Consider the following 16,120-nt stretch of genomic DNA (forward strand, 5'->3'; position numbering starts at 1 on the left):
TAGATGAATTGGCGGTGAAAAACTGTTAATCTTTCAATAATGACATGGTGATTAGCTGAAATTTCACCGTAAATTTATTAAAAGATTGCAGGTTTTCACCTTGAATTACCCTACGGTCAGGAGAAATTTTTATATCTTGCATTCTGTGTATAGTCTGATTGGGTAGCCGATATAATTTTGCATTTCTCCAGAAGAATGTGGAAATTTGAAGTGAAAAAAGATTCTTTTCGATACGATTTTTTCTGATGATGTAATGTTAGAAATGTGTCCTAAAAAAATTTTGGTTCAAATTTTACATGGACCTCTGAAGGCTTAGAAAAGCTGTTTTTGAACGAACCAGCTGCTTGCTAAAAATATAGTCAAAAAGAAACTTTTTGTTCAGATATTTGAAGATGCTTGAGTACTGCTCTTGTATCATAGAAGGTGTCGTTGTTCAGATGTTGTGGAAAGTGTTGTTCAGATATCGTGGAGGGTTATTCCTTCAGTCATAATGGAAAGTGTTGATCAGCCACCGTGGAAAATCTTGTTTAGATATCGCAGAAAGTCTTGTTTAGACACGGTGGAAGGTGTCGGTCTGATGTTGTGAAAGGTGTTGGTTGAATTTTGTAGAAATGCATTGGTTGAAATATGCTAGATAACCATGGTTTTTAAAATATTGCTGGTACCACTACTTTCACTCAAGTGCCAAGCTGAAAAAATGACTACCAAAAATTATAAAAAGATAGCTAAACATCAAACTCAATCAAGCCCAACAAAAAAATAAACAGGAAGTAAAATCTGTTAAAATTTAGACTATCTTAGAAAAAACTTTACAGAGATAGAAATATTTTTGCGCGCACAAAATTATTACTTGACAGAACTGGAAAAAGTCAATATTTCAGTCTCAACTCTGACACTGATTCCTGCTACCATAAAAGAAACTTCGAAATCCAGTGAATATAAACCTTACCTTTAGATGCTACTTCAGGTGTCAGGCATCAAGTTGAATAAAATTTCCAAAAAATCAAAGTTAGAATTTGTTTGTGGGCCTTGAGGAAAACAATCCCTTCTAACTAATATTGTCATAAAAGCTAAAGATGAATGCGTTTATGCAAGGTCTTATCTTCAGCCACCAATTTATCCTACAAGAACATTCTTCTTCACAAGACCCAGAACCATCATGCTCAAAGAAAACAACCATTTTTTGGATAAAGTTCACTTCCTACTTCTACTTGCATCCTTCCCTTCGATTTTGTGTTGTTTTGATTTTCTCTACCAAGTTCGTCTATAAATCTGCAGGGATTTTCCGCAAAATTCACCGACCCTTCTCCAAGGTCGGTAAGGGCAAAGATAAAATCAAGAAAAGCGCCAAATTGATATCGTCCGTAAACACAGACTCTATCCGCCGCGAAACATATTACGTTTTATAATATACAAACTATGTTATATCATAATAACATATTATACGGACGATAGCATCGTCTACTTCAACTATGGTGTTTCTGTTCTTGTTCAAATGTACGAGAAAAGAAATAATTGGTTTTGGAGACTTTAATCGAATAGCTGCCGTCATTTTAATAATTTTGTTTTGATTTTGTTTATTCAGAGCGAATGGCTGTACGAATCGATGTTGGCGGCCGTTGTTGATAACAAGTTTGATTTCGTAGACCTTTTCTTACGCGAAGGACTCAATTTGAAAAGCTTCTTGACATTACCCAGACTTCTAACACTTTATCGAGAGGTGAGTAGATAAACACTTTCTTACAAGCTTTTTTTTTAGAAGAAATGAGATTTCCGAAATTACTAAGAAAATACTAATTTTGTGCAAATTTAGGTAAAGATCATTCTGGAACAACTTTACAATTATTTATAAAGGTTTCAAAAAAATTAAAAACCCAGGCTTAGCCAGAATATTGACTCTTACTTACTTATATAAAAAAAACGTCCTTTTTATCAATTAAAAGTCCTCCCATTTATATATTATTTTGCTGTAAGACGTTTTAAAAGGGGAAATGTTGTTGCTATAATTTGTATTTTTTATTTTTCTTTTGTTTGTTTTCTCTTTAGGTCAATCCGAACAGTCCGTTTGGAAGCTTTATTGCAGAATTGGTAAGCGTCCTGTCAATTTCATATCTGTATTAATGCGTTATTATGCTGCTGGCAAATGAGCTAATTTGATTTTTTCATTCAGCGTCTTCACAAAGTCAATCTTCCCCTGCTCTTAAGGATTTGACACTTTTGGAACACTTGGCTAATTTAAAGGAGTACCAACAGACCATATGTACTAAATGCGACCCATGCCACCTCGTTTTTCTAACTCTACTACCCAAATACGCATTAACTGTACAGTTGAGTCTCCATAACTCGAACACGCACGGGAAACACAAATTTGTTTGAGTTAAAGGAACTTTCGAGTTTGAGTAAGGTATTATTAACTGAAGGAACAAGAAAACATTCGAATTATCGAGTTTCGATTTAAAGAGACTTCACTGTATCTAAATTTCAGTGCAAATGGAAACACTTGGAGCGAGACCAAAACATGGGAAAGATTGACATGTCCAACATTGCTCACGTCATGGAAGAATTGATGGGAGATCGATTTGAAAGTCGATATACCAAACAACGCCAGTACACAATAGGTATCACTTTTGCTATTTGTGAATCTACAAGCGATCTTAAGTACATACAAATCTTCCGGCTTAATACCGGTGAAACTATCGGCATCTTGCTGGTAACACTCTTGTTGAGTCTGGCAATCCATCAATTACAACCGGCAATAAACCGGGAGATTTGCCGGCAACATTTGTGTAAATTCTATTTTTAGAAAAGGATTTGGAGACTTTTGGGGGTGCTGTGTAAGCATAAACAACCAATATGTATCTGATTGTTGACTTGGGATTTAGTCTTTGCATTCAAAATCTTACTGATCGAAAAAATACTGCCTTAAAGGAAGAAATTTTGGCGGAAAGAAAATTTGGCGGATTTGGCCAGAATCCGCCAAATTAAGTTCCCGCCAAAATTTCTTTTTTCCGCCTCCCGCCAAATTAAATTCCCGCCAAATTAAACTTTTTGAAAATATGATCTTTTTTAGGGTGTTTTTGCATTTTTTTTGCTGTTTTTACACCATTTTAAGGATAAAATTTTCAGCAAACGCCAAATTAAATTCTCGCCAAATTTAGTTTTTTCGTCCATCCGCCAAATTAAATTCCCTCTAAAAAGCTTTTTCGGCCATCCGCCAAATTAAATTCCCGCCAAAATTTCCTCCTAAAGCCTGCAAAAGCACATCAAAATTAGTACAGACAAGTTTGAAATCATTTTTTTATTTAAAATTTGATGTAAATTTTATTTTTAAAGGAAATTTCGACCCAAAGAAACCTTTACCACTACCAGAGCCAGATCTCGATTTATTCACTTGGGCAATCTTATGTAATCGAAGGGAACTAGCAAAGCTATTATGGACACAGTGTGAAGACAGCATTGCTTGTGCACTGATGGCATCTAAACTGTTAAAGAAACTTGCAGAACGAGTTGCAGATGACAAAAATGTTGTGGATACTATTGGTGATCTCATTGACCATGCCAAGTAAGAATCCTTTTCTTGGTAATATCGAGTAAATCAAAGCAAATATTCCAAACCTCGAACAATCCCAAAAAGTTTGAGCACTTTCCAAAGAAAATCTCGTGAAATATCGAAAGAGAAAAAAAAAACCAAGATTGTATTTGTAAGTTGTTTAAAAAAAGTTATTTCTTGCAAAAATTAAATCACGCTTATACGATTGCCAGGTGAATTTTACGAACCATTCATTCCAATCATTTAATCTTTGCAGAAAATATATAGCATTTGGTATTGTAGTCATAGACAATTACGTATTGTAGAGCACTCTTTGACAGTATTCATTCATTGATAGCCCATAAAGCCTACAAACTAGATAAAGATGATTTCAGAGTATCGGACAATTTTTCAAGGAAAGAACGCAAGATAATAAAACAATGGCATCATAAAGCGAAAGACAAAAAACATCGAAAGTAAAAGACAAGAGCGACAAGAGTCATATATGGAAAGTGAGAGGTAGTCCTAGGACTAAACTCTATTTAAAGAAATTTACCGACGGAAACAACATGAAATAAGAAAATAAGATTTTAAGAAGAGCGGGTTAGAGGCCCAGTGTGTGCCTAACTGTAAAAACTCTATGATAAAGCGTACTTCATAGAGGCCGCGGCAGCGGGGGGCCACCCTGGCCTTGGCTCGACCAAATTTTTTCAAAGCAAAAAGAAGGGCTAATTTTCAAAAATCTTCTCCCGTCGGCACCAACCATGGTGGCGCCTCCTTAAACACTAAACAATGGCCTTACCACTTTCAAAGTACAACCGCTGCCCCTGCTTCAACGTTCTTTTTCTTTATTTTCTTTTGCAGCACATATGAACAACTTGCCGTTGGAGTATTGGATGAATGTCGAAAGGAAAACGATGAGCGTGCTCAAAACATCGTCATAAGTGAACAAGAGAATTTCGGCCAACTGTCAAACCTGGATATTGCTGTGACAGCAGATAACCAAGAATTCGTAGCTCATCCTTCGTGTCAAACGCTTCTAAGTCGCTTCTGGATGGGTTCTTTGTACATCAACACTTCTTATTGGAGGGTAGGTTTGTTAAAACTTCATATGGAAATGAATTATTCTCGCAAATTGCATGTTCTTGTTACGTGAAAAGGGCTAGCAGTAGGATAGTATCTAAGAAGCTGATTCGAAATTATTGCTTTTCAGAGTGTCTGCTGGTGTATTAGCGAGTTTATGTATATGCACTTTTGAGGACGGTAAAGTGACTGAAGCGATTTGGAAAAAGCCGTAGTTTAGATCCGCAAAATAGAGGACGGTAAAACTGCTGATTTATCGTCGTCCTCAGTCAGTTAGGGTGTTAACAAATTAGAAGAAACACACAGAAAAACACACATACATAAACTCGGTATTACCACGACTTTGAACGAATTTCCTTTAGCCTTAATTTACGCTACGAAACTTTTCGGCAGGCTAAGCGTAAAGCAAAGTAGATTTTACCCCATAAAGAAATCAATTTTGCTTTTAAAACGAATTTTCACCGCATTTTTCACTTTAGAAGCAAAGAGGACATACTACGCCTGCTTTCCACTTAACATGTAGAAAAGTTCCGTAGTTTTGACGAAGGCTTGAGGAAATTCTCCAATGTACTGATTCTCACATTCAATCTTTTTCTATTTCTCAACAACAACAATAACAGATTGTGCCGTGTATATTCTTACCATTTCTCATCCAACCTCTAATCACATTCCACCAAGACGTCGACCTGGCTTCCAACAAAGAAGACGATGAAGGGTTAGGAGACGACGAGGGTTACGAGAACAACAATTATGATGAAACAGATGACCTGAATGCAAGCATGTCTCTTTCATTACAAGCGTCACGTGAATCGTTCAACGCTATCAGGGAACGCTCGGATTTTATAGAGAGTGAACTCAAGGAAACACAGTTTAATGAAGACACGCACTCGTGTACGTATTTTTTTGTTTCATTTTAATCTTTTTCCTTCTAGATACGATTTGAAAGTACTCTCGGGTACCTAATAGCCGTCCCCCTTGCTAATTAATCTTTCGAAAATTTTCCACTCTGGACATTCTTATTCCATCCCCCCTCGCTTATTCATTTTTGGAAAAAATGTTTTTGAAAGTTCCCTCTTTTGTCTTAATTCTGCAGTATTAGCCTCCTTTTTTAAAATTTTCCACCAAGGGCATTTTTATTCCAACCCCCGCTTATTAAGTTTTGTGATTTTTTCCAACCCCCTGCTTATTCCAACCCCCCCTCCCCGGCTATTAGGTACCCGAGAGTACGTCGTTAGCAGTATCACAGCTGAACTTTATATAGACCCTGGCTGCAGTTTCTCAATCCCATGCAAGCAAAATCTTTCGGTCGGAGTTTTTTTTCTACTAAGTGTAGCACTACTCAATAGCGGTTTAATGCATCGAGAGCGCTAGATCTACTTTTCTTTGTAATGATGTAGCGCCTTTTGACGTTAATTTTAAGCATTATAAAGGCTTCTTTACAGATACCACTTTTAAGGCCGGTCTCCTCTTTCGCGCGAAATGGGCGACGGTTTTTTTCTTAACCTTTTTTGCCTGAAGAAAAGATTACGTCATAAAAAAGTTTCACGCGAACAAAAAAGTTTAAGGAAGTTCTACTTTTTTCATCCGTTACGTCAATTTCGACCAATGGAATTGCGCTTCATTTTTCAACCGACCAATGACCTTACAAAAACGTCAAAAAGCTTTCGCTCATGTCGTGCAAAAGTGGAGACCGGCCTTTAAAAGAAACTCTGGTCAAAGATTGCGGGTTTTATATATAAATGTCGGTGAGTATCACCCATAAATTCTCGTTTAGCCAATTCACAATGGAAGAAAACCAGGTTTAGATTCGTATCCTGTAAATTGCGAAAAAAGCCTGAGGTCTTTTCAATCTTTTCGTTTGATGAAACTTCAAAATGAACCGAGAGTCTAATTTTAAATCTTCATGCGATTCCGGATTAATCTTTTAAAAGAGTCACTCAATTCTTCAATGTGTTAATTCACTAAGGAGGAATTTAAACCTGTTATTTGCAGTCATCGCCATCAAAAGATTTTTTTTTTTTTATTAATTTCGCCTTATATTACGATGGAATACTAAATAATGATATTATGATGACAATACTTAATTAATGTAAATACAATTCGGAAATATTGGTTGAATAAGTAAGTAGTGTAATAAATAATAGAGCAAACAGACAATCAATGAAAAAACCAAAAAAAATGTAGACTGAACGATAGACATCAAAAATTGAACTTTAAAATTTTTTAAACATTCGAATCCGTTGAATCTGTTGCAGTCTGCTGGACAGCAGTCGATTGGTAAGTTGCTGTTCAGTGGAGCGTGGAAGGCGCTATTGTGCGCTATAATCATGGACAACATATTTGAGACAAAGGGGAGTTCCCGGCGAAATTTGAAACACCACAAATGATTTTAAGCGCCTTAAACTTCAGTTGGAAAGTAGAGTTTTAACTCTGAGTTTTAACACGAGACTTAAGACTTAGGACCTTAGGATCTCAGGATTTAAAAGCTCAAATTTGCTTGAATAAGGCTTGGAATATAGCCTAGAAGCCACCAAACCCCTCTTAAATCGTATTCAATGAAAGAAAGTGGAAGTGCTAAAATAGCAATTCTCGCCCGAACTTTAAATTCTGAAAAACTTTAAAATACACTAAAATCTCAATATATTTCGACCATGATTGTAGGAGGGGGCTTGGTGGTTGCTATAAAGGTGGGCCGGAGGAACTTTAATACAATTCATACGATTTATGCGATTCATATTCTTATCATTTCAGTTCGTGAACATTTTGATGACATCAACAATGAGTCTGGTCAAGCTGCTTTGAAAGGACCAAAGACATTGAGTTATTTCGATCGTATATTATTTTTCTATAAAGCGCCATTCGTGAAGTTCATCACTAATTTGGTAAATTTCAGTCATTTTATTCATTCATTCATTCATTCATTCAAGGAAATGTTGTAGCTGAAAAAACTAAAATTATACTTCGACATTATTGGGCTTTTCCAGGAAAAAAACACCATATGTCGAGGAGGTTTATTTCCGTTCTAAGGGGTTGAGGTTTGATATGTGGCGGAATTCCATAGGGGTTAAAATTCCAAATGGGCTCTTCCAGAAAATGTCCATACATAGGGGTTTGAGGATATAGTATCCGGGGGGGGGGTAGTGAAAAATCTACAAAATTTGCCTTGTCCGCGGGGGGGGGGTAAACTTGCTCTGTTTGAGGGTAATGTCCAAGGGGTCAACTGATGCTTGTCCGGGGGTTTAGACCTGCTGTCCGGGGGTCAATGTTCACGGGGATAGAAATTTGTAAAAAGGTAGTGTTTGACGGCTCTGTTTTTTCTTCGTGATTTCCAAGATTCGAGTTATCATGGATTTTCTGAAATTCTGAAATACAGAAATGAATTTGATTTAGGTCTATTTCCAGGGGGGGGGGGGTACATGTTCAGTGTAGTGACCCATGGCCGGTGGGGTGGTGGTTTTTTGAAGTTATTTCCATTTAGTACATGGTAGTAAAAAGGGTGGTCCCCTAAAAAAAATTCCAGAAAAAATTACTACAATGTACTAAATTGGGTGGTACCAAGGTAAACTTCAATTTCAAAGGATAGTACAATGTAGTATATTCAGCTAGATTTGATCAAACAAAATCGATAAACTGCCAGTTGTATTTTCGTACTGCACTGTACTACACGTGCCATAACTAAAATCTTTCTTTCTTCTTTCTTTCTTTGTTTATTTTTATTTTTCTTTCTTTTTGTTATGTTTAGAAATTTCAATTTTGAATGTTTGAATTATTCGAATTTCGAATGTTTACATAAATCGGTGCTGTGTGTATTCTTTTTTATTGTTTTTAACTCTGACATTCATTAAGAAGTTTCTAATCAATTAGTCTAGAGCCTGGTCTAGAAAAATCCAAATCTCCTTGTTAACCAGTTTGTTTTAGATTTTTTAAAGTTTTTTCACAGGTTCACACTTGTAGTCTAGTATATTTTGAATTTTTAACTAAAAAGAGCATTTCTGTATTTATATGTTCCATAAAATTCAGTTTTGAGGTTTTGAGTTATGGTCTATGCCAGTCTTCGGTCTAATATTTTGGAGTGAAATCAAGTAAAAAGTGAAAATAAGTTTTTTTAATCTAGTAGCAAAATCTTTTTGGTTAACAATACTAAATCCAAATTTGCTTATAAATGAAAACTAACTTTTTTTTCTATTGCTGCTGTTTCTGTAAGCTGCCTACCAGGCCATATTTGGCACTTTTTTCTGATCTGAAGTTGCACTCAACTTACAATAACTTACTTATTATTCTTTTTTATCCTCCCCAATTTCCCCTTATACTTTAGTAAGAAATCTTTCAGTTTTCTGTTTTCATTTTTCAATAGGTTTAAGTAGGTTCAAGGAGCCAGCGAAAGCTTTTCTATCCCAAAATTTTAGAAAAAAATCATGGTTAGTATCAATGGCTGTATTTGTTATTGTTTTTCAGTAATTTTTCAAAAGACCCAGAAAGAATTGGACAAAGTAAATGGTACAGGTGTGGTTAGTTTCCTGCAGCGTATTAAAAGGGTGTTGTAAAGATTCAAAATAGGTGATGGTAGCCACTACAGGATATTAAAAGGGTGGTATGAGGATTGAAATGGGTGGTGATAGCTACTACAGGTTACTAAAAGGGTGGTTTAGGGATTTATGTGGACGGTGATATCTACTACAAGGTACTAAAGGGTGGTATAAGGATTCGAATTGGTGGTAATAGCTACTACATGGTAGTAAAAGGGGTGGTCCCCTAAAAAAAATCCCAGAAAAAACTAGTACCATGTATTAAAAAAGGGTGGTGGTCCCAGATTTTTCAAAAATTACCGAAAATCAGGTTATTACCCAATGGGTTACTACACTAAACATGTACCCCCCCCCCTGCTATTTCGATACCAAACCAAAAGAATTCTGAAATACCGAAAATATTTTGAAGTGAAAACCGCAATACCGAAATCTCAACCCCCCCTGTATTGATGCGTAGTATCGGTTCTACTTATTTTTCCAATAATTATTTTCTAGACGTCGTATCTGATCTTCTTGTTACTGTACACATTTATCATCTGCTCAAGGTTCGAAATCAAAATCCACCCTGCTGAATATGTTCTTCATGGTTGGGTCATTACTCTTATCTTCGAAGAGTTCAGACAATTGTTATATCAAGAACCAACAAATTTCATCAAGAAAATTGAATTCTATTTCACTGATCCGTGGAATTTGGTTGATTTTATATCATTGGTGGCGTTTGTTGTGGCGGCCGCCTTTCGTTATGTGGCGTACTTCGAAAACAACCAAAATTACTTGATAGTTGCTCGTGTCATTTTTGCTACAGATATTGCACTCTTCTTTTTCCGTCTGCTACAAATCTTTTTGGTCAATCGTAAAATGGGACCCAAAATTGTCATGATTCGGGAAATGGTAAATCTTTGTTTTTGGACCTACCCCGGTCGAGGTCCTATAAATTAACCTATGTTTGTTCGTCCGTTCGTCCGTCCGTTCGTCTGTTACCAACTTTTCTCAGGATTGAATGATAGGAATCTTTTGATTTTTGGTATAAAGGTGCAAAATGGTGGTTGCCAAAATGTGACGGAGCCCGATTTTCGAAAAAAAAATTTTTGGGGCAAATTTGGGCCAAAAAACGGCTAAAAAACGGGTTTTTTGCACTTTGTGAAAAAATTGGATCATTAATTTTTTCTGAATTTTTGCATGAAAGTAGGGTACCATCATAGGTAAAAGATGGCTCAAGCAGATTTTTGCAAAAAAATTTTGTTGGCTTAAAAAACGCATGTTTATCTATAAGAATCACTATTAATAAGCATACATCAATGTTCTTATTCAAATTACTCAATTTTTTTATGAGATAGATTTTTTTTGCTCACGAGGGCTTACTTTTGAAAAATATGTGTGTTTCAACATGCAATTTTGGTTGCTTGGCGTGTTTTTATAGAAAAACTGGCCAAATTCGATATTTTTTATAAGCACATTATCAATTACTTAGGTATTAGCTTTTCTCGAGATTAGCTCTTTCATTCTTTATGATTTTTTGCACAAAGATGCATAACTATAAACCCTTGAATGTGTCGAAGCCCGATTTTCGGAGAAAAAAAAATTTGGTCCAATTTGAGCCAAAAAACGGCTAAAAATTTTTTGGGTTTTTTGGACTTGGTGAAAAATTCGATCATTAATTTTTTCCAATTTTTTGCATGAAAGTAGGGTACCATCATAGGTAAAAGATGGTTCAAGCAGATTTTTGCAAAAACATTTTGTTGGCTCAAAAAAACGCATGTTTATCTATAAGAATCACTATTAATAAGCATACTTCAATGTTCTTAGTCAAATTACTCAATTTTTTTATGAGATATATGTTTTTTTGCTCATGAGGGCTGAATATGTGTGTTTAGAGACGAAATTTTGGTTGCTTGGCGTGTTTTTATAGAAAAACTGGCTAAATTCGATATTTTTTTATAAGCACATTATCAATTACTTAGGTATTAGCTTTTCTCGATGATTTTTGCACAAAGATGCATAATTATAAACCCTCGAATGTGACGGACACTGATATTTGAAAAAAAATGTTTTTGGGCAAATTTGGGCCAAAAAGCGGCTAAAAAGGGTTTTTGGACTTTGTGAAATATTGGTTCATTGTTTTTTTCTGAATTTTTGCATGAAAGTAGGTAAAAGATGGCCCAAGCAGATTTTTGTAAAAAAAGAATTTTTTAGCTCAAAAAAACGCATGTTTATCTATAAGAATTGCTATTAATAAGGATACATCAATGTTCTTAGCCAAAGCAAATTACTCAATTTTTTGATGAGATAGATGTATTTCTTGCTCACGAAGTCTTGAATATGAAAGAATATTTCAAGGGCATGAAATTTTGGTTTCTAAACGTTTTTTTATAAGAAACAAACGACTAATTTTAATAGATCGTCACTATTTGTGTTCTGAATGATTGTTTAACGGTCATGCTCACGTAGATATCAATTATATGTGTTAAATGCATAACCAGGTAGGTCCATAAAAGTATCACTTGTTTTATCAATAATCTGGTCTGTATCTTAATCTTCCATTGTGGTCTAACCCTGATTCTGAAAGGATAGTGCTCAAATTCTATGCTCAATAAGTTTGAAAAGTAGGCACTAAAAACCGGATGTTTTGATTCGACTTTTGATTCATTCTGAATAAGAACAGTGAATTCTCTATAACTCACGTAGGGGAGGGGGGGACTTAAATTTGTTCGAGTTATGGAATTTTCGAGTTAAAGAGACTGGTTTAAAAAGCATTGTTTAGTGAAAGGACAAGAAAAGTTGATTCATTGAGACATTCGAATAATAGAGATTCAAGCTCTGGAGACTGTACCAGAAAATAATTATGGAAACTTTATAGTTCATTAAACTTGGAGGATCATTTTCAAAGTACAGCGGAGTTTCTATAACTCGAACCTCTATAACTCGAATTTTCCTTAACTGGAGCAAGTTTTACGATCCCTTCAGTTAACAATGCCTTACTCTATAACTCGAATTTTTCTTAAATCGAACAAATTTGTGTTCCTCTTGTGTGTTCGAGTTATAGAGACTCCCCTTTATATTTTTCAACGGAAAGCGAATCTCGCTAAACTTAGATATTATATTTTCGCCATCAACGTTGATCGTGGCCGAGTTCGAATGATATGTATAGATTCGGTGTTTAAATTAGGATAGCATATAAGACATTATTTCTTGAAATTGGCGTTTAATCGTCATCAAATTTTTCCATTTTAAGGAGTTCAAATTAGTCTTCTCTACAATTTTTCTACTCTTTAAATTCATGATATTCATGACGTAATGTTTCTACGGAAAGACCCCGGCTTTTGCCAGGAGTGGCAAATGTTATACAACTTTTGTCTAGTTTAAATTTGCCACTACTGGCTAAAACCGGCGGGGGTATTTCCGTAGAAAACATTACGTCATAAATATTCATGAATTTTGTTTTAGTTGAACGACTTGTTATACTTTGTTGTCATCTTGGCTGTCTTCATTCTGGCTTATGGCGTTGCTAAACAAGCTGTCTTATACCCAAATACAACTGACTTATGGGAAACGTTTGTGATGGTATTAAATCGACCCTACTGGCAAATGTATGGAGAATTGTTCTATGAAGATCTTTTTGGTAAGTTGACTTTAATGGTAATCCAGTCGTTACTTATCGATAAAATCGATTATCGATTAAAATCGATAGCTAATCGATAATTAATCGATTGATTAAATATCGATTAAAAACGATAATCGATAAATAATCGGCGCCTAAAAAATCGTGAGTATCGATTATATCGATTATATAGGATATCGATTATAGCAATCATCGATAATATCCATTAAAAATCGATAGGGTCGAGGTACCCATTATATCGATATTAATCGATATTATCAATTATTAACACTGTAATCGATATTATCGATTAAAAATCTACGGTGATAATTTAATTGAGTGCCAAAAAATTGTGAGTATCGATTAGCTATCGATTATCGTTTTTAAACGATATTTAATCAATCGATTAATTATCGATTAGCTATCGATTTCAATCGATAATCGATTTTAATCGATTAATAACGTCTGGGGTAATATAACACTTCACTCGCTATTTCTAATTTTCTAAAGGCTTCGATTAAAATGGTTGTCTTTTTAAGCATGCGCTTTTTCTAAAATGTACGAAAAATTAATTATTCCGATAAAAACTCATAGCCTAAGCTACACGGCTATTCCACAGGAGGGGGTACGCAGGGACCTAGGCTTCTGCTCATCCTCTAGCGAAAAAAGTTTCTTATAGAGGCTGCTTAATACTCGGTAGATCCTCTTTCCCAGAATATGCCGCTTTTCGCCGAATTTCGGCGAACAACCCTTTTCAGCTGGCGAGTGCTTATGATGATGAATTTGTGAAGGAACTCTCCCCGTTACGATTTAGATTTTTCATAGCCTGTAACAAACTAATAACAAATATTTTCATTATTGATAGCGATATTAAAAATGTTCGTGCTAGTTTGATACAGGCTCGCTTGATTGTTCACATTTTGAATTCAACATGGCTGCCGAAGCGAAGTAGAGATTTTCTCTTTTTTGGAGTTTATTTTGGTTTTTGGAAGTTATAATTTTAGAGTTAAAAGCTTTGTATGTGTAAATTTATGTTCAGTTGTATCTATGGAATGCATCAAGGGAAAGTTGTGTCTCAGTTGCATGAAATGATGATTCAAATTAAGATTTTTTGTTTGTTTTGGTTTTGGCTGATGTTTTGGTTACAAGATCTTGATTTTTTTTCAAGTTTCAACAAGTATTGTCACTTTGGAGCCTACAATAAAGCAACAGGTATGTCAAATCTACTTTGTTCTTTGTTAGAGAGTAGGATTCCTTGGTTTTCTGGAAGATTTCTTAAGTTTTCAAAGCTACTTTAAAAGAGTTTTAAAGTCAAATTTTTTGTAAGTTTTTTCTCAAATTTTAGCCATCAAAAACTGACTCTGGACAAGGGTTCATACCTCTAGTTTGGCCTTCTTGGTATATCACTCCAAAAAGCATGAACCGTGCAGCTGTGATTAAATATTTCTCATATTTTTGTCGGTTTCGAAAACTTTGGAGAGATTGAGTTTTTGTTTTGACTTTTCGCAGACAGAGGAGATTTTAGTTGATAGTTCTTAGATGTCTTGGTGATACATCTTTAAATTGGAAGAAAACTTAATAAATTTTGTATATATAATATTTTCTACATTTTTAATGGTTTCAAGGTACAAATTTTCTCTGATCTCAAGTTTCTTCTTTCAAATTTTTTTATAGTTTCTTTTCCTCAACAAAAGAAAAAAACCTTATTCAATACTATTATAGGGATGCAAGAGGATTTTTTCATTTATTAAGTCGTTTTTTTAGAACAGAGTGCTTTCTTTTTTATGGATTCTTTGTTTTGATCTTTTCTCTGACTTCCTGTACAATGATGTGAGATTGAAGTCAGAAAGCTGATGTTTATAGAACTCAAAGAACTAGGCTTTTCATAAAATACACTGTTTTACACTTTTTCATAAATTTTTTTATCCAGACTCTCTTACTGTTATATAATAAGTCAAAGTGAAGACAGAACATATTTTTGCGACTTTGTCTCTTTTTTATTTTCATTATTTTCTGACTCGCCATATATAAAACTCGTCCCTTTCCGTAACTCGCCAAAAAAGGTAAAATCGGCCACCATAAGAGCCACCATAGCGGGAAGGCAAGCCGTACACTATTAAGCAAACCTATATAGGAGATATATCTATAGAGGTTTGCGAATCAAACTAGCAGGGACCTAGAAGTGCTGCGATCCATCACCAGTTAATATCACCTATGGAGGTGGTTTTATCGGGTATAGACGATCTCCGATTGTGGTTGAATATTTCTCGGGATTGCCCTACCAACTGTTCAGTCATAGTTTAAGAAAGCCCCAACTGGACGCTATTGCTATAATCGAAGCTAGCAAAATCCTTAACCTTAAAAATGTTTATAACATTCAATCGAAGAACAATAATATCTCAATTCTTAAATTCGTCTCACTCCCCTCTTATCTCTAATTAACTTGTTAATGTAGTCCCATTTTTATGAATTTCAGATGACTTTTTAGAAATTTACGATCAATAAACGCAAATTTATTAGAAGGAAAAGTTTTCGAATGTTAAACTTTGAATGCTTACTATCACCTCAATACTGTGCGCCGAGAGACAAGGGGATGAAAGAGGGTACAGCTGATTACTAATACAGGACATAACAAGTTTTTGAAGATACTCTCGTCACGCTTTCGGTAAATTGTTGTTTCGCATCAGTGTTGAAAATTTCAAATACAATTCGTGAAATCCAAAAAATCGTTTTCTCGAATAATCAGCTGTCCCGGTTATATAACTAGTTCCGGCTACAATAATTAATTCATTTGAAAATTGAACCATGTTTAATCTTGGCTATTGCTACCGTTGATGATTTTTTGTGCGTAAAAACTAATTTTTGAATAGAAAAATTACAATCTAAAATAAAAGAAGAACAGTGATTTCTGGTAAAAAGATTTTTTGAAAAGTAGACTCTGTTAAAATACAGATCTGTGCAAAAAAAACGAAAAAGTCAACCCTAAGAAAAGTAGGAAACAGGCAGGTGAGCAGGTGAATGAACGAACAATTTAAATGATTTAAAGAACCTACAGAGTATAGAAATAAAGTGATATAAAACGTAAAACATTTTGTCATGCAGTTTTATTATTTAAGCTCAGCAAAGAAAAAATTAAAAAAAGTAAAAACTATTCACGTACTGATTAATAAGTAGTCAAGTCCATCAAAGAAGTCAATAACAGAAATGAAATTAAGATTTAGTCATTTGTTTTTTGAAGCATCATTAAAGAAACGGAAATTGCCCCCCCCCCTTTTTTTTCTCCTAAAATCAAAGGTTTTTTTGGGAGTTTCTTAAAGGCCAAGAATGATTATCCATAGTGAATAGCCAATCAATCGGACATTTTAAGGCACATAAAATAAGAGA

At 34.8% G+C, this 16,120-nt stretch overlaps 1 protein-coding gene across 3 annotated transcripts in view; it reads left to right on the plus strand.

The window, feature by feature from the left end:
- LOC136807084 (transient receptor potential cation channel subfamily M member-like 2) overlaps positions 1-16,120 on the plus strand; it is a 70,913-nt gene that overhangs the window by 19,183 nt on the left and 35,610 nt on the right. For all 3 annotated transcript variants that reach the window (XM_067063652.1, XM_067063651.1, XM_067063654.1), the window contains exons 15-23: positions 1,586-1,720; positions 2,047-2,088; positions 2,486-2,618; positions 3,334-3,562; positions 4,394-4,619; positions 5,233-5,503; positions 7,364-7,494; positions 9,634-10,029; positions 12,583-12,757. In XM_067063652.1, the coding sequence (XP_066919753.1) occupies positions 1,586-1,720; positions 2,047-2,088; positions 2,486-2,618; positions 3,334-3,562; positions 4,394-4,619; positions 5,233-5,503; positions 7,364-7,494; positions 9,634-10,029; positions 12,583-12,757 (1,738 nt within the window). The remainder of the gene's footprint in view (positions 1-1,585; positions 1,721-2,046; positions 2,089-2,485; positions 2,619-3,333; positions 3,563-4,393; positions 4,620-5,232; positions 5,504-7,363; positions 7,495-9,633; positions 10,030-12,582; positions 12,758-16,120) is intronic.

The sequence above is a fragment of the Clytia hemisphaerica genome, unplaced genomic scaffold (genome assembly GCF_902728285.1).
Source record: "Clytia hemisphaerica strain Z4C2 unplaced genomic scaffold, Clytia hemisphaerica genome assembly, whole genome shotgun sequence".
Taxonomy (NCBI): Eukaryota; Metazoa; Cnidaria; class Hydrozoa; order Leptothecata; family Clytiidae; genus Clytia; species Clytia hemisphaerica.